Source organism: Neophocaena asiaeorientalis, unplaced genomic scaffold (assembly GCF_003031525.2).
Source record: "Neophocaena asiaeorientalis asiaeorientalis breed wild unplaced genomic scaffold, Neophocaena_asiaeorientalis_V1.1 scaffold180, whole genome shotgun sequence".
NCBI classification, from domain to species: Eukaryota; Metazoa; Chordata; class Mammalia; order Artiodactyla; family Phocoenidae; genus Neophocaena; species Neophocaena asiaeorientalis.
The window spans coordinates 4,387,223-4,408,422 of NW_020173697.1; the positions used below are offsets into that span (position 1 = coordinate 4,387,223).

Below are 21,200 nucleotides of genomic sequence, written 5' to 3' on the forward strand. Positions count from 1 at the left end.
AGTCCACAGGGAGACAGAACCTCTGCATAAAAAAGGACTTAGAATTTCAAAAGGCGGAGGTACTTCTACTTCCAAATACACCCTCCATTCTAACCTCAAACTGATGTGGGATTCTGGAGGTGTGACAATCAGGGAGGCACAGGGCATGATTATATGATTATAACCAGGCACTATAACTACACATACATAACTATATGTAATGTTCAACCTTCAAGCCCCTCTGAACCCACATGATCCAAGAAATCTACAACATTAGAAGTGCTTAAAAAATAAAAAACAAAAATGTTTTTTATCTTTAGATCTAACTACCAATTTACAGAGGAAACAGAGAAACATGTTAAATGACAGCTCAGGAACACAATCAGGAAAACTCAAAATGGGAAACAAATGACCTGATTTGTTTGTTTCTTCAACAAATACACAGTAAGAAAAAAAAAAAAGGGAAGGGGAGCCCTATAGAACTTTTTTTAAGGATTTAAAAGATATATCAACCAGTTTCAATGTACAATTTTTTATGAAACAATTGGGGAAATGTGAAATAGACAAGATCATTGATTACAAGGAATTATTTATTTTTTAGATGTAATAGCCTTTAAAAGAATTATTATCTTTTAGACATACATAATGCAATATATAGAGAAAAACAGCAACCCAGAGCTTTAGAGTATATAAAACAGACCCAATGCAGAACTTGGCTCAATGTTCTTTGGGTTAGGATTTGCATGCTCCTTTTTTTTTTTTTTTAATTCCTTTAAAAAAAGACTTGCAGGGCTTCCCTGGTGGCACAGTGGTTGAGAGTCCGCCTGCCGATGCAGGGGACACGGGTTCGTGCCCGGGTCTGGGAAGATCCCACATGCTGTGGAGCGGCTGGGCCCGTGAGCCATGGCCACTGAGCCTGCGCGTCCGGAGCCTGTGCTCCGCAACGGGAGAGGCCACAACAGTGAGAGGCCCGCGTACCGCAGGAAAAAAAAAAAAAACAGGAACTAACACAATACTGTAAATCAATTATACTTCAATTTAAAAACAAAACAAAACCCCAACAGGAGTTTCTGTGACAAACTCAGCTAAAATTTACATGGAAATGAAAAGGCCCAGGAATAATTAAGACACTCTTAAAGATAAGGTGAGAGGACTTGCTTTACCAGACACTGAGACTGTTTATAAAGTTAGAGTGATTAAAACAGAGTGCTTTTGACATAAAGCTAGAAAAATAACCAACAGTACAGAATAGGGAGTCTAGAAATAGACCCTCCTTTACCTATGACCCTTGATATATATCAGAGGTGGCTCTATAAAAGAGTGGGTAAGAAAATGTTTTTTTTAGTAAGTAGCATTGGTACCACGGACTACCTCCATGAAAAAAAAAAATTAAATACACCCTTATCCATATACACCCACAAAAATCACTCAGATGGTTATAGACTTGAATGTGAGAGGCAAATAAAGCTCTTACAAAATAATAGGGAAAAATATCTTCATGACCTCAGGGTAGGGAAATTTTTCTAATGACGAAAAGCATTAGCCGTAACACAAAAGATTATGACACAGGACCACATTACAATTAAGAACATCTGTTCATAGTCTGTCCATTAGGAGAATGTTATAGACTGAATGTTTGTATCCCACCAAAATTTATTTATTTATTTATTTTTTGCGGTACACGGGCCTCTCACTGCTGTGGCCTCTCCCGTCGCGGAGCACAGGCTCCGGACGCGCAGGCTCAGCGGCCATGGCTCACAGGCCCAGCTGCTCCGCGGCATGTGGGATCTTCCCGGACCGGGGCACGAACCCGTGTCCCCTGCATCGGCAGGTGGACTCTCAACCACTGCGCCACCAGGGAAGCCCCCACCAAAATTTATATATTGAAAACTAAAAATTTTATATATTGAATCCTCAATGTAGTGGTATTTGGAGGTGACTGGATCATGAGGGTGGAGCCTCGTGAATAGGGTTAGTGCCCTTATAACAGAAACCCCAAAGAGTTCCCTAGAGGACACAGAAAAAGATGGCAGACTATGAACCAGAAGCAGCTCCTTCTCACCAGACATGGAGTCAGCCAGTGCCTCAATCTTAGACTCCCGGCCTCTAGAACTGTGAGAAATCAATGTCTGTTGTTGAAGCTACCCAGTCTGTGGTATTTTTGTTATAGCAGCCCAAACAGACCAAGACAGAGAGTGAAATACCACCCACACAATAAAAGATATTTACAACACATTTAACAAAAAGCTTGTTTATAGGAAATAACATTTACATACCTCTAAGACAGATATGGCAATAGAAAAATCAACAAATGACTTGAATAGGTACTTCAAAAATTTTTTCAAATGGCTCATCAGCATGACAAGATGCTGAATCTCTTTGGCTACCAAGGAAATGCAAGTAAAAACCACAATCAGAATCCATAACCTAGCCAGCAGATGGACAAACTTAAAAGTCGGACATCATTAAGTGGTCGGTGAATGTGGAGCCAGGGAAGCCCTCGTACATGCTTACCTGAGTGTAAAGTAGAACACCACCATGGAGAACATAGCCTACAACCCAACAAGTTCACACCCAGACCAATGAAATTTGTGCACATACCCACTAGGATACATGGATAGCATTCAAAATAGCACTGTCTGTACCCACCAAAAGCTGTTAAGAACTCAATGATCCATCAGTAGTAAAATGAGTAGGTATACTGTGGTGTATTTATAAAAAAGAATGATATAGTCTAGAACAACATCATAAACGCTACTACTTGCAGCAAAGAAGATTCTTCAAAATCATGCTGCATAAAAGCAAGAAACGGGGCTTCCCTGGTGGTACAGTGGTTAAGAATGCCTGCCAATGCAGGGGACACGGGTTCGAGCCCTGGTCCAGGAAGATCCCACATGCTGCAGAGCAACTAAGCCCAAGCACCACAACTACTGAGCCTGCGCTCTAGAGCCTATGAGCCACAACTACTGAGCCCACATGCCACAACTACTGAGGTCCACACGCCTAAAGCCCGTGCTCCGCAACAAGAGAAGCCACCGCAATGAGAAGCCCGCACACCGCAACGAAGAGTAGTCCCCACTCGCCGCAACTAGAGAAAGCCCAAGCGCAGCAACGAAGATCCAACACAGCCAAAAATAAATAAATTAATTTTTTTAAAAAAGCAAGGAAAAAAATTTTACTGTATGATTCCATTTATTTAACCTTCAAAAACAGGGCAAAGCTAAATTATAATCCCATTGATGCATACTTAGATGCTCAAACCATAAAGTTTAAAAAGCGACTAGACAAAGAGAAAACAGTATTTACCTCTAGGGAAAGGGAAGCGGTTGTGATCAGCAAGCTTCTGGAGTACAGCAATCCTTTATTTTCTTAACCTGAGTGGGTTGCAAAGGTGCTTGCCTTGTAATAGTTCATTAAGCTGCAGAAGTATGCTTTACGCATTTTTCTCATGTGTGTTATACCTCACAATTCAAAAGTCTGAAAAGTTAGAAATTTATCCTAAATACCTCTAATTCTACTAACATTTAGTGTGGATTTATTATTCTTTTTTTCTTCCCTATCCTAAACCCCTCTAGTCAAATCTTATTTACAGTGTCAATCAGTTACAGATAACAGGTTCATAAGCATCTACACTGACTTTCACTTGTTCTAAGCACAGATTCTTCCAAAGAACTTCCTCTAAATGATAGTGTTTTAGAACTGTTTAAACAGGTCCACAGACTCCCTACGATTTTATGTATTTACTTCAGCTGATGATTTTATAGGCTTAGTTCATAACTCCTGAAGCCTTTTTCAACTGAAATTTTTAACTGGAACCACAACACAAAACGGGATTTAACCGACTATTTTCTCAGTTCTCCCAAGAACAGTTCATAAGTAACGCTCCACGTGCACAGGAACAAAGTCAATTCATTACATCATGACATTAGGGTAAGAGGGGTAGAGTACATGTACCAAACAATTATTCATTGACCGAGAAATTTTAGTTAACTTTCTATGGACTTCTTTTTGTGGAGCAAGACAACCATTACAGGTGACATTTGAGGTACAAATCCTCAGGCTCTATATATGAAAATCAAAACTAAGCTCACTTCTTTCCAATGACCTTCCTGAGGATATCCAACCAGTATTTGATCGGCTTTCCATTGGTATTTTAGGCTAATTTCACCAAGGCACCACTTTACAATACCAAGTTCTTGTTCCTAGTTCATTAGTAACATCTTGAATTACAGCGCTTCATAAACTTAGTATGGGTTAGTTCTCCCTAAATGTGTGACCTAACCCTTATCCAAGCACACAAATTTGCGAAGTCCCCTACTCCACACGTATTAAGTAGGAAATACAGGTGCAGAAAATGTTTACCAGGTAGTTGTCAACAGAATGTGAAGGGTGTCATATGTATTAGGAACATGGCTCAGAATAAGTATCAGATGAACCCTAGAATTATTTGCTCATTTCTAAAAATAATTCTGAGTAGACTGTTTGAAAGAGGTCTGACCTTCTGCTGACAGATAACCATTAAATGGTAGTGGCAGTGTTTTATTAATTTGATTTTAAAGAATTTCTAAAAAACCCTTTACTGAGGATTCACAATGTAACCATTTCATGTTTTTTAAAGGGTTGAATTTATGTTGCCAAATTCAACTTTAGGGCCAAATGCCTCACTCATTAGAACCATGCCACCAATGTCATAGGTAGATGCCCGATGAAACTAAAATCAACTTGTCACCTACTGATGACATCGTGAACAAACGTAACCTCTGAAAACCTGTAGCAAAGTCAGATTATCCTAACTCAGAATACATTTCTTGGATTTCTGAGCTATACCACAACTTTACACTATCAGTAATTTGTTTTTGCTTACAAATCTCCATGCAAGGAACTGAGTTCACTAAAAGATTACTCTTGGCTTACTTCATTAATGTTTTCTACCTGCAGCTGACATCAAAGAACTTCATTATTCTTATTCACAGGAAGCGACCAGCTCCAACTGTCTTAGCAGCATTTAGAGCCTTTAGCAACAATCCTACCATCCATTTGCAAACCACTGTATTCACTACACATAAACAGCTATTAATAAATGCCTTCCTCCCAGTAACTTTTGCTAGGAATTTAGAACACATTCATGTATTCAAATATTATGCAACCATTAAAAATTATTAAGGTAAGCTTTTGTAACATAAGGCAATGCTTTTAATATTAACGGAAAAAGGTCCCGCCTCATACATGGCATTACCAGCTTCATGCACTAGGAATACAGAACACTCAACTTTCCTTTCACCCCCAAAACCACATCCAAACAATCAGCACGTCTGCCTGATTTCACCTCAGAAGCTATACTGAATCCGTCTGCTCTGCATCTGTCACTCTGCCCATCAGAGAACCACCACCTCCCTTTGACCTACCACACTTACCTCCCTGCTCTCACTACCTTCCAACCCACCTGCTCACACGGCAGCCGAATAATCTTCTAAAATTACTAACATATTACTCGCCCATTACTCTTTAGGAAAAAGTGCCCAAACCTTAAAATGCAGGATTTCAACCTCGCTTAACTACCTCTTCAACCTCAGCCCCTCCCGCCTCTAGCTCCTAACTCCTTCCTCCCTGAGGGTCCCCCGCCTGTACCTGCACCTGTACCTGAACTCCCAGGGCCCCCACTCCACCCTCCCTCACCTGCCCGACCCCTCATTTTTCAGTTCTCGACTCCAATGGTGCATCTTAGATTCCCCCCCACCACATGTCCTCACGCCCGTACTGCTTCTTTACAGCATTTCCCACAACACCACTGTAACTGGTTCTTGTGGGATTATCATTTATTTTAACGGCGCTCGCTCTCTCCCAGTAGAGCACAGACTCCATGAGAGAGACGTCATTCTTGTTTGCTGCTCTATCCCGAGCTCCTGGCATGGTGCCTGGCCCATAAAGGAGGCTAAGAATTATTTGCTGAATGGATTATACATAGAATTAAGTCTAGAAAAAAGATACGAAAACAATCAGCTATCCATGGGTAGTAGGGTTACAAGTGATCTCAATTTACTACCTTTTCTCATTCACATCTTCTGCAATAAGCACATTTGCTTTTATTATTCACAAGTTAATTCTTTCCTACCCATATTTTACAATAAACGTTACTTTGGACTAATTTTAGATTTATAAAAAAAAGTTGCAAAGATTGTACAAAGAGGTCCCAAATCCCTCTCACTCAGTTTCCCAGGCTGTTAACATCTTATGTGTCCAGGGCACATTTTGCTCAGCTAAGGCCGACATTGGTACATTACCACTAAGTCAAGCCCAGACATTCTCTGGCTCACCAGCTTCTCTGTTACTGTCCTGTCTCTATTCCAGGGTCCCATCCAGGGCACCACATTGCATTTAGTCAATGCATCTCCCTCCCCTCCTCTCGTCTTGACAGTTTCTCAGTCTTTCCTTGTTTTTCATGACCCTGTCCTGCAAAACATGCCCTCAGTCTAGCTTTGTCTATTGTTTCTTTTGTGCTTAGACTGGGGTTATGGGTCTTTGGAAAGAATATCACAAAGGCAAGTGCCCTTCTCGTCACGTACTGGGGGTATGTGACATCCATATGGCTTCAGTACTGGTGGGAACATCCAGTACTCAGTTATCATTTTCCCCTCCTCCATTCTTTGGAAGTAAGTCACTAAGTCTAGCCCACCCTCAAAGGAGGAGGTAGGAGTTAAGCTCCTCCTCCATGAGGGTGGAATAGCTACATAAATTATTTGTAATTCTACATGGGAGACTTGTCTTTTCCCCCCCATTTATTTATTTGTATGTATATGTACTCATTTGTATTTATCTTACACTTTAGTTATAATCCAATTCTACCTTACTGGTTTTTGCTCAAATGGTTCCAGGTTTGGTCACTAGGTACTCTCTCAGGTTGGTTCCAGTGTTCCTTTGACACGCCTTCATCTTTCTGTTTTTGAGCACTTCCTTCCTCTGGTACTACACATACCCTGGGCTCATCTTGTATTTTCCTTGCCCCAGGTCTAGAATTAGCATTTCTCCAAGGCAAGCCAAGTCATCACTAAGCCCTGAAGTTAACCATATAAGATTATTGTGAACCCAGGATAATCTATGTGAATGTCATGATGTAATCTGTTTAATGGCTACACTAAGTATAAGTAAGTTTAACCTTTGAGCACCCAAGCCAAAATTGCCACCAAGGACTCTCAGGTATAACAGCAACATTTGCACCATTTCTTTTACTATATTCTTCTATTTTGTTTTCAAAACTAATCTGAGTTGGGTGGGTAGAATAGATTTGATATTTTGTCTTCATTTTTCAGATGAGAAAAATGAGAAACAGAAGTGATGACAGTGACGACCGTCAGGGAGCTGGATGTAACACAGACAGTATATTCCATCCTGTGCCTTTTCCCTCCTGGATGACGATGACACTGCCACTTTGGGCCCCTGTACAGTACACCTGTAACAACATGGGTGAACGACAGTTCCCACCACTCCACTGAATATCCTACTGCTTTCATAGATGTCCAGTTAAACCAAAACTTCTCTCAATACACCAATATTCGTTCAATAAATAAAAAGGAAAAAAGACTCCTAAACACTATAAAATAAGACTAGCTAATATGTTAAACAGATGAATATTTTATAAAGTAGCAAACTTTTAACAAGCTTCTACTGGATGCCAATATATTAAACACTGTAAGAAGGGAGGATGAAATAAACAACATCCGTGGCTGTCCACGGTTCACTAATATCCCAGCCCCACAAGATTCAGAAATAAGGAAAATAAGATTGCTCATCAAGAGTTCAGATACGTCATCAGTACATAATGGATCGGCTCTAAACAGAACAATGCAGACAGAAAAATTAATGGCTTACAAGGCCAACACAAATTAGTAGGATAATTAGACAGAAAGATAGTGGGCTTAGTCTAGGAGGAAGGCAAGTTACAACCAAAGCAAATAAGAAAAGTCAGGAAAGCAAACATACGACAGAAGCAACACAGTTCACAACACAGGAGAGGCCCCTAAGCTGAACCTGAGAAGTCAGGGAAGGCCTTCTAGGGGCGTGAGGTGTAACCTGAGAAGCAAAGCACGGTACTAACCGGTATTACAGGCAGAGGAAACATATTCAAAGACCTGGAGATATACCGGCCAGGCACAAGCCCCAACCTGACATTTACAACGCCCAGCACAAGAGAACCAAAGAAGGCCCATTTGCCACATGGCTAAATTTTAAGTTATAAAGCAAGTTAAACTATTCATGAAATATGTTCTATCTTCCTACATTGACAAATACACCTTATAGTGAGTTGGAAGTTTTGGCTCAGTTTTATAAATCTGAAGACAAATTGGTGACAATTTGGAAAACACTGCAAAGCATTTAAAAAGAAAAATCCATCACCCAGGGGAAAAAATAATTATTTTGGTGTATCTCCCTCCAAATTTGTGCGGGGTATGTGTGTGTATATAGTATTTTAAGAGAACTGGGATCACATTATACAAACAGATTTTACCCTTTTTATATAAGCCCTTCCATTCTTATAGCTTCTAATACAACACAGCAAGTCACCTTATTCAGTCACCCAATGTGCATTTTGCAGCGGGCTTATCTTAAGTCAGAATTCTCACAGTATGGTCACGTGTGCCCCACAGACACCCCCCGCCCCGGAGATGCCCAAGATCTTTTGCAGGGGGTCTGTGGGGTTAAAACATTTTCATAATAACACATTTGTGTATGACTGAAATGATACATTTGCACCAGTTTCCTATCGCTACTGTAACAGACTGCCACAAACTGAGTGGTCTGAAACAATACAAACGTGTTCTCTTCCAGCTGCCGAGGTCAGGCGTGTACAATCAAGGTGTCTGTCGGGATGCGCTCCTTCTGGAGGCTCCTGGGGAGACTTCTCCCCTTGCCCTTTTCAGCTTCCTTCTCCGGTTGGGCCGCGGCCCCTTCCTCTTAGTACCCCAGCCTCGGGTCTCGGACTCAGCCTCCTGCCTCCGCCTTGCAAGGAGCTAGCCAGATTAATCCAAGAGAAACCGCTCCATCTCAAGACTCCTCACTTACTCAAAACTGCAAAGTCCTTCTACCATGTAAAGTAACCTGATTACAGGCCCCAGGGATCTCGGAGTGGGGGTGGGAGGGTTAGTGAGCCTCCACAACAGCATCTGTCTTTTTCACTCTACAGTATTTATGGTACACGAGTAATAGCAGGTACACGGCTGGCACCCAGCACAAAGCCAAGCAGGGGCACCAAGATGGACGAGCAGGCACTGTACTCTGTGTCACCACCAGAGAACAAAGGCCTGTTTCCCTTCCAAATGTCCTTCATAAAACAGTAAAGGTTATTCGCTTTACGAAAAAGCAACTCTTGAGTATACACCCTTTTAATGGGAAGAATACACAAAGCCTTTTTTGTGTATACCGTGGAACAATGGTTCCTTCTTGAGGAAAAGCAAAAATTAAAGTTTGGAAAACTTGTATTCACCAGTGTGAGCCTGACAGCTGCCCAGCACTTAAAGACTTCTGATGGGATTGTGGGATTGGTGGCAACAAAATGTGACTTGTTGGTTTTCTGTAATAAAATGTGTGAACATTAGCAAGATCTGCATAAATCTGAATTATGGGCTGAACCATGCATGTCCCACCAAACGCATATGATAAAAGCCCTCGCCGCCAGCACCTCAGAATGTGACCAGACTTGGAGGTAAGGCCTTTAAAAAAGGGAACTGAGGCTCAGTAAGGTCACTGGGGCAAGGCCTAATCCAGTAGGACTAGTACCCTCAAGGAAGAAGCAATTAGGACACAGATATACACAGACCATGTGAGGACACACGGAGAAGACTGCCATTTACAAGCAAAGGAGAGAGGCCTCAGAAGAAACGAACAACCAAAACCTCCATCTTGGACCTTCAGCCTCCAGAACTGTGAGGAAATTAATTACTGTCGTTTAAGCCACCCAGTCTGTGGTACTTTGCTACCGCAACCCTAGCAAACTGATAAATCAGTGCCTCAATTTCCAAATGACTAATGCATATTATAAAAGCATGCATGGGTAATAGATCCATTCGAAAGCACAAGATAGGCCAACGGATTTTAATGTAACGCAACACAGAAAGTTCATTAGTATGGGTTCACTTACCACACTGCAATTAACCTTTAAGAAATTACCCTCTGCCGAGTTTGGGTGTAGTATCAAAGAAGGAGATCCACAATGATCTGCAAAGGCTATGAAATTATTTCTTCTTTAACTATGTATTTGTATAAGGCCAAATTTTCTTACATATTTCTCATAGGTTTCAGCTGAACAACACATTACACGAAGTTGAATGAGGAAGCAGATCTAAGAATCTAGATGTTTCCTATTAAGCCAGACATTAGAGAGAGTTACAAAAACAGGAAACGTTGCTCTTCTCACTCAATTTATTTTTACTTTGGAAAACAGCTATTTTTTCATAAAAAGTGTTATTAATGTTATAACGAGTTGTTATTTTTAAGTGAATTAATAAAGGATTGAAGTTTAATTTTTAATACGGTAAATATGGATAGCTATAACCTACATTTAAAAAAAAAAAAACAAGCTTGTTAGGGTCCTCAATACTCTTTTAAGAATAGAAAGGGATCTTGAGAACAAAAAGGTCTGAGAACTATTGCCTTAAAAGGTATACTTAAATATTAGTCAAAGCCAGGCATTTTGTGAATACTTTTTTTTTTTAATGTCTGTGGTAGCTACTCCCTTTAAAATCTATCAAAGCTGCAATCATCATGATCTTGTCACATGGGACATAAGTTTTGGACCTTCTGTTAATCATTTACCTATGACTTCCAGTAGGCACAAAATTATTTTCAAAACAAAGACCCCCAACCCTGCCCACTTTTCATTAAGAGGCCTTCTAGTGGCTTCTATTCAGTCTTAGGTTTTGTTAGGCTTTTCAACTTCTTAAGGAAAACGAGCTGAATGTAAGTAAATAGCTCCGTTATAATTCCGAAATATAATTCTAAAATCACTGCTATCTAATATATATCAAACCTTCAGCAAAAAAAAAATCACGATAATAATATACCTTGATGACTTCTGAAAGTCTTCATACTGTCCATCTATTCCAAGATACTCTAAGATACACATATGGATCCTGCCAGATCATCATAAATAATCAATGCCTGTACCATATAATACAGTACCCTTGTGGAATTAGGTCTTGTGATTCAAGTCAGCAATACTGATGGATGTTATCACAAAAGCCCTGTGAAAATCACTGCTGTTTACTCCAAGCAAAGTCTTGAAAATCAGTCTAGTACATAGATAGGAACCACTTCATAATGTTTCTCAAAAATGGATTATCTTAATATCAGTAATAGGGCTTCTGCTGAGAAACTGATTGGGTTTTTCTCTCATAAACACTGTGAATCACTTAACTAAACAGGTTCCCTCATTTCACTTGCTGCTACAAAGCTTAGAGCCAAATTCCTAGTCTCCCCTCAGAAAGTAAGTAGTATATCGCTAATGTTTTCATTGGCCTCATTCATCTCTACATTTTATGTCATTTCAACCTGTTTTCCTTTTGTTTCAGCCTTCTCAAATACTTATGTTAATTAATGAATTTTGTGTATCTTTATACACTGCCTTACGTCCTTTCTTTCAAATGAAGTAAAGCATTAGTATATTACTCACTGTAAATACATTCGCACTTTTACCTAACAAGATGTAAGATCCTGGTTAATATGAATCCATTTCTAAGAAACAGCACAGTTTCCTGGGGCTGACACCATGATTCTGTGTCTAGCAGGACAAAGGACTGGACCCTGGACTGGGAGGTTTGGCCAAATCCTAAGAGGTATCCTGTAGATGGTCAGCCAGCTTCTGGCATGGTCCCTCTGCATCCACTTCGCCAGGCCTTTCCTGCTGAAATTTCTAGTAGAGACAGTTCTGACAAACGCACCACCCAGAGGGTATGTGACAAAATCACAACATTTTGAATAAAGCTAAATCTAACAGTAGATATGCAAATGAAAATGCTGGAATCTCTTGTAACAGCTCAGAAGGTTAAGTGGTTTTTTTTGTTTGTTTTGTTTTGTTTTTTGCAGTACGCGGGCCTCTCACCGTTGTGGCCTCTCCCATTGCGGAGCACAGGCTCCGGACGCGCAGGCTCAGTGGCCATGGCTCACGGGCCCAGCCGCTCTGCGGCATGTGGGATCTTCCCGGACCGGGGCACGAACCCGTGTCCCCTGCATCGGCAGGCGGACTCTCAACCACTGCGCCACCAGGGAAGCCCCTAGGTAAGTTAAGTTTGAGCAGAGGTGGAAGGGTCACAAGACCTAGAACAGAACGATCCACCTCTCAGCCCATGCAGCTGTATGTGGTTTCTGAGTTCTGAGGCTCAGGATGCGATACATATATGAAACAGAATACAACCATCTATGTGATGTCTCTGCATTCCATTCCCAGTAATTATATGTCTCAAGGTCTTGGAAAAAAACATAACACCTGACATTTGAATTTAGTATTTCCAAAGTTGGTTTAAGGTTCTCTACAGACAGGAAACGGAAGCTATCAGGAGCGAGTCCTCTGGATGCTACCGTTCCTTGCCCACTTCCTCTCTCGGTTTGTGACACTACCATCTACACACAATCTAGAGAGCTGGGAGTGACTCCTGATACAGCAAGTAAGCCATACTGTTCACAATTCACGCATGACGAAGAGGGATATAAGAATCTAAATGTTAAACTCACTACCATCATTAACACGAATTAACCGTTGAGAGTTAATTTGCCGAACAGTGGCCGACTCTAGTTTTTACCCCGTCAGTCAGTTTTCTTACTCCCAGTGAGAGCCGTACATTTAAGAATAACACTTCAGTTGTACAGAGGAACGCGCGTGTGTTTCATCTTCAATGAAGCAAGAACCTTATGGTTCTCTTTAATGAATACAACTCTGACAACTAAACCTTGGCACTCTCTTCCTGCTACTTGTAATGAAAAATTTTGCATTTTCCAAAGAATCTGAATTTTAGACTAAAGTGACTCACTTAATATACTTAATATAAATACATATCAAGTGTAATTTTTCAGCTTTTCACTAGCTTAGATTTTCGATACTACTAATTAGTCGTCATTACTAAGGGTAACTTCTATTTTTTAGTCACAGTGTGTTCTGGATTATTTAGGATTCACTCTAAGCAGACAAGGCTGATTTCATTTTTGAGATTTGGGTCCAGCTCTTTGCTTTCAAAACAAGGGCTAGCTATGTAACAAATAAGTAACTCAATTATCCAGTGGAGTCACAGGAGTCCAAAGTGGTTTATCTCTACAAGCTAAATCCTAATCCAGAGTCGTATTTCAGTTTTAGAGCTATATCTCTTTTTAATACTACCAGCAATGTTCCTGACATCTCACTTGAACGCTAAATTAAAAGGAAATTGTTCAAGTTGGGGGAACAAAGTCTAATACACCTAAAGGGGAAGGAACACAGGAGAAAAGAGTACCACTGCTAGTTACAGAGGAAAAAACTCAGGCAAAGTGACTTGCAAGGGTTACAGAGCGAGTAACTGGCAGAGCCAAGATGTAAGTTCAGGTCTACAACTTGAAAGCCAATGAACATAAGATATCTACTCAACACATATGCCAAACACTACCAGTTCTTTCCAGTGATTAATTATTGTTTGGTATTCTAGAGAGATATTGAGTCATAAAAGAATATTTAAGACTCAACTGGGGCTTCCCTGGTGGCGCAGTGGTTGAGAGCCCGCCTGCCGATGCAGGGGACACGGGTTCGTGCCCTGGTCCGGGAAGATCTCACATGCCGCGGAGCGGCTGGGCCCGTGAGCCATGGCTGCTGAGTCTGCGCGTCCGGAGCCTGGTCTCCGCAGCGGGAGAGGCCACAACAGTGAGAGGCCTGCATAATACACACACACACACACACACACACACACACACACACACACACACACAAAGACGCAACTGCTTGTCCATTGTCTACTTCCATGCTCCATACACAGAGCAGACACAGAGATGAGCTCTCTTCTTGGGCACCTGCCTTGGCCCGGGCAGGGAGGTCTCGCTGAGGCCCGCACTTCTACCGCAGGACTGTCCTCTCCCAGCTACTGTGAACAGAACCACTTCGGCTCTGCTGAAAGAAAGGGTATCACCATCCTACCAAGGACATTCGCTGTCTCACAACCTAATACCTTTTCCTACCGCTGGGCCTTCATGCATTATCTCCCTGTCCAGAACACTCCACAATTCTAAACAGGTATTGAAATAATATCCTCTTTTCGAGATGTAAAATTTATAATCTGTACCACCCAATTTGACACTTAGATAGTTGTCGTCAACCGCTATTCCACAACTGGTACCTTCAACTAGGCTAACTCAGAGGACAGACTCTGTATGAGAAACATTAATGGTTGCTTACCCTATGGTCATTCCAATTTCTCCCTTGTTAACAGAACCTTAATTTTGTTTGGTCGGTAATGTGCCTAACTGCAAGGAACAAATCATGATTGTTCTAACCAGTCAGTAAGCCTCCCAGTCAGTGATCAGTCTAGGTGTGGTCACGTAACCCACTTCTGGCCAGTGACGTAAGAGTGTGTTCTGTGTTCTAGAAAATTGTCCTCCCTGATAGAGAAAAAAAAAAAAAAAGACTCTTTCTTCCCCCCTTGCCCCTTCCTTCCTACGTGACACTGCGTCCTATGGAAAACCATGAGTGAAGACATCACCAACACTGGACGGCAGTGTGGAAAGATAGAAAGAGCGAGGTCCTCCTGTGTCTTTCTACTGCCCTGCATTACTTCTCTGTTTCACATACAGGGCCAAGGAGCTACTTAAACACAGAAAAGTGGGTATGCTGTTAAATTTCACCTGGTTTTTCAAATTATGAATACATGTGTTTAGCTGGTTTATAACTTGTAATTAAAATTAGGAAAAACTCCATCAATGATGAGGCGAGCCAATGATTAATAACAGCAAAATACTGCTGCTGCTGTTTTTAAATCAAAGAACATTTAACAAAACAGCCGGAGAAGGTACAAGGCATGAGAACCTGAAGTGCCAACATTGAGAGAAGAAGTGAAACAGGTAAACCCAACAGCCTTGGTCACTGTTTGCCCTGAGTCGTTTCCTGGTTCAGAGCAGCACCGTGACTGAGAGGCCCAGCTGGGAGCTTTCACCAGTCTCACGGGGCCACGGAGACAAAACCACCAAGGCAAGTGGACTTGAACGGGCCAATATCCAGGAGAAAAGAGAACAGTTCATGCCATGATGCTTTTCCCTAAAAATATCTACAATTCCTAAACTTCGTGAGCAAGAGGCTGAGAAACCAAGCACACGGCAGTGGTTAAGAGACTAAAATGATAAGCAGAGCTGTCATCAGTTTCAAAATGCCAGAGAGACAGAAACTGAATTTAAGGGCCCGAAAAAGAGAAAGTCTTCGTAAACACACTTTAGTAGGCTTTCTACTAAAATCCTCAAGGGGCTGTGCCCTAAAAATAAAGTCAGCCCAAAACAGACTAACCCTCAGAAAGTCTGAAACCAGGCTGAAAATTCTCTCCATCTTTGATGGAATCATTGTAATTGGATCCTAGACTACCTGCCTGCCAAAAAAAAACTAAATACACTACGGTGAAGATATCATCCAGAGCACCTATAATTATTTGTATACAATGTCCAGCAGTCTGTAAAAAAATTACAAAGCCCATCCATCCACAGTCAGGGCCAAAAGACTGAAAACCAAGAGGAAAAAGGGGCAAAAGATACAGACCCACAGGTGATCCATACATTAGAAGACACAGACTTTAAACAAGTGATTAATAGGGAAAAACACACACACACACAAACACTGAATTTCTCCCAGAATACAGAAGTCTACTTAAAAATAATCAAATGGAGGAACTTCCTTGGTGGTCCAGCATCAAAGAATCTGCCTTCCAATGCAGGGGACATGGGTTCAATCCCTGGCCAGGGAGCTAAGATCCCACATGCCATGGGGCAACTAAGCCCACGTGCCACAACTACTGAGCTTGCATGCCTCAACAAGAGAGCCTGTGTGCCGCAAACTACAGAACCCATGCACCCTGGAGCCTGCGCGCCACAACTAGAGAGAAGCCTGCGCACCACCGCTAGAGAGAAGCCCATGCGCCACAACGAAGAGCCCGCACCACAACGAAAGACCCTGCGTGCCTCAACAAAGACCCTGCGTGCCGCAACTAAGACCCGATGCAGCCAAAAAAATAAAGAAAAAAATACTCAAATGGAAATTTTATGACTGATAAATAACTGAAATTCAAAACTTGATAGAAAACAATGAGATAGCACTACACACCTGTTGCAACAAACCCAGAGCACTGACAACACCAAATGCTGACAAGGATGTGGAGCATTGAAACGCTCATTCGTTGCCGGGGGGAATGCAAAATGGCACAGACACTCTGGAAGACAGTTTGGCAGTTTCTCACAAAACTAAACATAGCATTTGATCCAGCTATCATGCTATCATGTCCCTTGGTATTTACCCTAATGAGTTGAAATACCCACATGTGAATGGAGTCCTAAAAGAGGGGTCGGGCGGAGGTGGGGAGCAGGGGAGATGGCAGAAACAGTATTTGAGGACACACCGGTCAAAATTATCCAAAGATGAAATAAAAAGTAAATAAATAAATCAAGTCACAATTCAGGAGTTCTAGTAACCCCAGCCGGAATAAATACAAAGAAAACCAGTTAGGCACACTATGGTTAAGCTTCTGAAAAACGAAAGACAACGAAAAAAGCCTTAAAAGAAGCCAGAGTAGGGGAAAATACAACTGATAGCTGACTTTTCAGCAGGAGGCAAATGACACCAAAATTACATCTTTAAAGTTCAAAGAAGATAACTGTAGATCTGGAATACAGCTGCAAAAATACCCTTCAAAAACAAAGGTGAAACAAAGGCTTGTAACTGTGTGAATTTATTGCTAGTAGATTATAATTAAAAGAAATACTAATGAGAGTTCTTCAGGCGGAAAGATAACTATCCCAGACAGAAACATGAAAATGCAGGATAGAATGAAGAGCAATGGAAAAAGTAAAGCCACAAAATCTAAATAGGCATTGACATAAGATGACAATAATAATGTCTCATGCAGTTTAAAATATATAAAGAATTAACAGAGAGGACAACAATGGCACAAAAAGCAGGAGGGGGGATAAAAACAGGTAAAGTATCATAAGGCCCTTACATTTCCCATAAAGTGGTAAAAGTAGTAATTTATAGTAGAACTAATAAGAGTGTATGTTACAATCTCTAGAGTAACCCACCAAACAGAATATAAGAGAATGCATAACTAACAAGGTACTGGGGGGGAGAGAATGAAAGAAAGGAAAAAAAGACAGCTGTGACAAATAGAACATAAATATAGTAGATTTGAACTTAAATATATCAGTGGTTACATTAAATGTAAATGGACTACATTTACATAAAACCAATGTGAAAAACAAAACTCATATATATGCTGGGCTTTGGTACAAAGATAGCCAAGTATTTCAACGTAACCGAGTAAAAAGTCAAGAAACAGACGTATAGAAATACATCCACTTGACAGATGACAAAGATGTCAGTGCAGTACACTGGAGAATGGAAGGTTTTTTCAATATATGAGCCAACTAGTTATCCATATGGGAAAAAAATGAACCTGAACACTTAACTCAGTAATTGCAGGTAGGTTATAAATCTAAATGTGAAAGACACAAAAAATAAAACTTCTAGGAGAAAACGAGAGAATATCTTCTTGACCTTGAGGTATGGGAAGCTATCTTAAACAGAACACAAAAAGTATCAAAAATAAAGGGAAAGATTAACTGCTTTTCATTAAAATTGACGACACCTTCATCAAAAGATTCCATTAAGAGTGAAAAGTGGGCTTCCCTGATGGCGCAGTGGTTGAGAGTCCGCCTGCCGATGCAGGGGACACGGGTTCGTGCCCCAGTCCGGGAAGATCCCACATGCCCCCGAGCGGCTAAAAAAAGAGTGAAAAGGCATACCACAGAGCAAGAGAAGACATTTGCAATACATAAACCTAACGAAGGACTCAATCAGAATGCATAAAGAACTCTTATAAAATAGGCAAAAAGATTGAACAGGCACTTCAAAAGAGGCTATCTAAAAAGCCAATCAACATACCAAAGGCATTTAAACTCACAGGTCATTAGGCAAGTGTAAATTAAAACCGAAATATGAGATTACTGCACCCACAATTAGAATAGCTAAAATTTTAAAAACTGATAACATCAAGTATCGGTGAAGGTGTGAAGCAACCAAAACTCACACACAGCTGACAGAATGTACAGGTTACAACCTGAGATGCGATTCTGAGGTATAAATCCTACAGAATTGTGTACATGATATGCACTAAAATATATGTATATGAAAATTCTCAGCACCATTATTATTAATAGCCAAAATCTAAAAAAAAAATATTTTAATTAAAAAACCTAAATACCCTTTAAAAATATATGATGGGTAGAATAGATAAATTGCAGCATATTTACACAATGGCATACTACACGGCAATGAAAATAAATTTAACTACTGCTATATAAACAAAACAGATGAATCAAGACATAAATGACACCAGACTCAAAAGAACAGATATAGTATAAATCCATTTATATAAAGTTTAAATACCTGCAAAAGTAGTCTGTGGTGATAGAAATCAAAATAATAGTTACCTTTGAAACTGGAAGGGGGAACAAGGGAGGATTCTGGGGGAACCAGTCATGTTTTATTTCTTGATTGAGGTATATAAGTGTGTTCACTTTGTAGAAATTCATTACTTTCCACGCTTGTGATATGATGATTGCTGTGATGGTTAATTTTATGTGTCAACTTGACTGGACTTCAGGATGCCCAGATAGCTGGCAGAACATCATTTCTGGGTGTGTCCGTGAGGGTCTTTCCAGAAGAGATAAGCATTTGAATCGATAGACTAAAAACTTTGGTCTCTGCTTGATTTGGGATATCTTTCTTCTGCCCTGCGGCATCAGCACTCCTGTGTCTGGGCCTTCGCACTCAGACTGGGATTACGCCACGGGCTGCCCTGGTTCTCAGGCCTTTGGGTCTGGACTAGAACTACACCACCAGCTCTCCCGGGTCCCCAGTTTGCAGATGGCAGATGGTGGGACTTAGCCTTCACAATCACATGAGCCAATCTTTCATAATAAATCTCTTTCTACATGCCTCTCTCTCTCTGTGTATCCCATCAGTTCTGTTCTTCTGACAGCTCCAATTACAGCTGTATACCTCTCTGTACTATGTATACTACAATTTTAAAGTGTACCCATATACAAGGCTTTCTTTTGGGGTAATGAAAACTAGACACAAATGGTAGTTGCATAACACTGTAAAGGTACTAAATGCCACTGAAATGTACACTCTTAAAATGGTTAAGTTTATGTTACATGAAATACCACAGTGAAAAAGAAAAGTAACCCCAAAACTTGACCTCAATAAAACAATGTATATATTTATTAGCAGACATTCATGACTATAAATACTAAGAGTTGTAATGCCAAACTTACCAACTGCCGTGTCACCATCTAACAAGTTGTCATCTTCAGAAGTCTGAAAGTCCATAATCACACCTGCTCCGTCTAAAAGCTCCTCGTCACTACTCGCACTTGTTATACTGTTGTAGCTGTTTCTATAGTAGCCTCTATGAAACAGCTGCTCAGACTCCATTTAGCTGTCTGCTTACCTGAAAAAACAAAGGGGGGAAAATGGCTTTAACATTTTCCCAACATATAATAAAAATCATCTACTTAGGGCTTCCCTGGTGGCGCAGTGGTTGAGAGTCTGCCTGCCGATGCAGGGGACACGGGTTCGTGCCCGAGTCCGGGAAGATCCCACATGCCGCGGAGCGGCTGGGCCCGTGAGCCATGGCCGCTGAGCCTGGGCGTCCGGAGCCTGTGCTCCGCAACGGGAGAGGCCACAACAGTGAGAGGCCCGCATACTGAAAAAAAAAAAAAAAAACACCTACTTTAATAAGTCGAAGGAAACTTCTGATCTCTGTATTAAAAAATATATATATCCTAACTTGATTCACTGTAACAATAGCTAACTCTATTGTGTTAAGTCTTTGGGGATCATTTAATAATTCTATTCTCACCAAGAAGCTGTAAAAAGGAATGAAGAATTTCTTCAGGTAGTGGTATAAAACAATCTCCGAGATCAATTGTTAAGTTAAAGGACAAAGTACAGAGAAGGGTTTATAGTACACTACAATATATGTGGGGGGTCCCCCGAAAAAGGGGGGCTGTGGTAGAGGATGAAATACAGTACACAACTGGTTGTGTATGTACAGTCCATCTCCGGAGGGAGTTCCAAGAAAGCTCCCCACAGGGAAAAGGAACAGTGACTGAAGTACCAGGTCTGAGAGGGAAACTGTATGTCCCTTTTGAATATCTTACCAGATGCAAATACTAATTTTAAAATACTGTCATTTACACATTTTTAAAATTTCATTCTCCTTTCATCATTTTAAAATTTATTTATTTTTGGCTGCGTTGGGTCTTAGTTGCTGCGCGCAGGCTTTCTCTAGTTGCGGTGAACGGGGGCTACTCTTCGTTGCGGTGCACGGGCTTCTCATTGCGGTGGCTTCTCTTGTTGCGGAGCACGGGCTCTAGGCGCACAGGCTTCAGTAGTTGTGGCGCACGGGCTTAGTTGCACCGCGGCATGTGGGATCCTCCCGGACCAGGGCTCGAACCCGCGTCCCCTGCATTGGCAGGCAGATTCGTAACCACCGCACCACCAGGGAAGTCCCCATTTTAAAATTTAAACCTTCAGAGCCCATGGTCAAATATCAGCCATGAAAAGTATGATAGTAGGTCACGATTTCTATTTTTTCCCAGCAGATAACAAGTAAGCACACGTTTCACTGTTCTTACTCCATACTTTAAAAACAATGTAACTCCTAAATAGTTTGATGTTTTAAACGCATCTACCTACTTGCTCAACACCCAAATGACAGTTCAACATTAGTGAGCTAGACACCTGCAACAGGCTTGAGAGGTTCGTGTGTGGGACTTGAAAGGTGAAGCCGTAGGAGCGGTCCACCCAGTAAGCCTGGTAAAGCAAGACTTCTTAGTTTTGTCATGATGAGTACACATAGAAAGTAAAGGATGAATGGAGTGACGTGCACTCCAATTCGAGTGCTGAATTCTAGCACTGAAGATTTGAAGGGGTTTAAGATAATCTCTTGTCCTCA

General features: G+C 41.1%; 1 protein-coding gene across 3 annotated transcripts in view; it reads right to left on the reverse strand.

Annotated features, from left to right (window-relative positions):
- The window catches only part of CLCN3 (Cl-/H+ antiporter 3), an 83,308-nt gene that overhangs the window by 51,681 nt on the left and 10,427 nt on the right, over positions 1-21,200 (reverse strand). For all 3 annotated transcript variants that reach the window (XM_024750507.1, XM_024750510.1, XM_024750508.1), the window contains exon 2: positions 19,516-19,691. In XM_024750507.1, coding sequence (XP_024606275.1) covers positions 19,516-19,675 — 160 coding nt within the window. In that variant the 5' untranslated portion in view covers positions 19,676-19,691. The remainder of the gene's footprint in view (positions 1-19,515; positions 19,692-21,200) is intronic.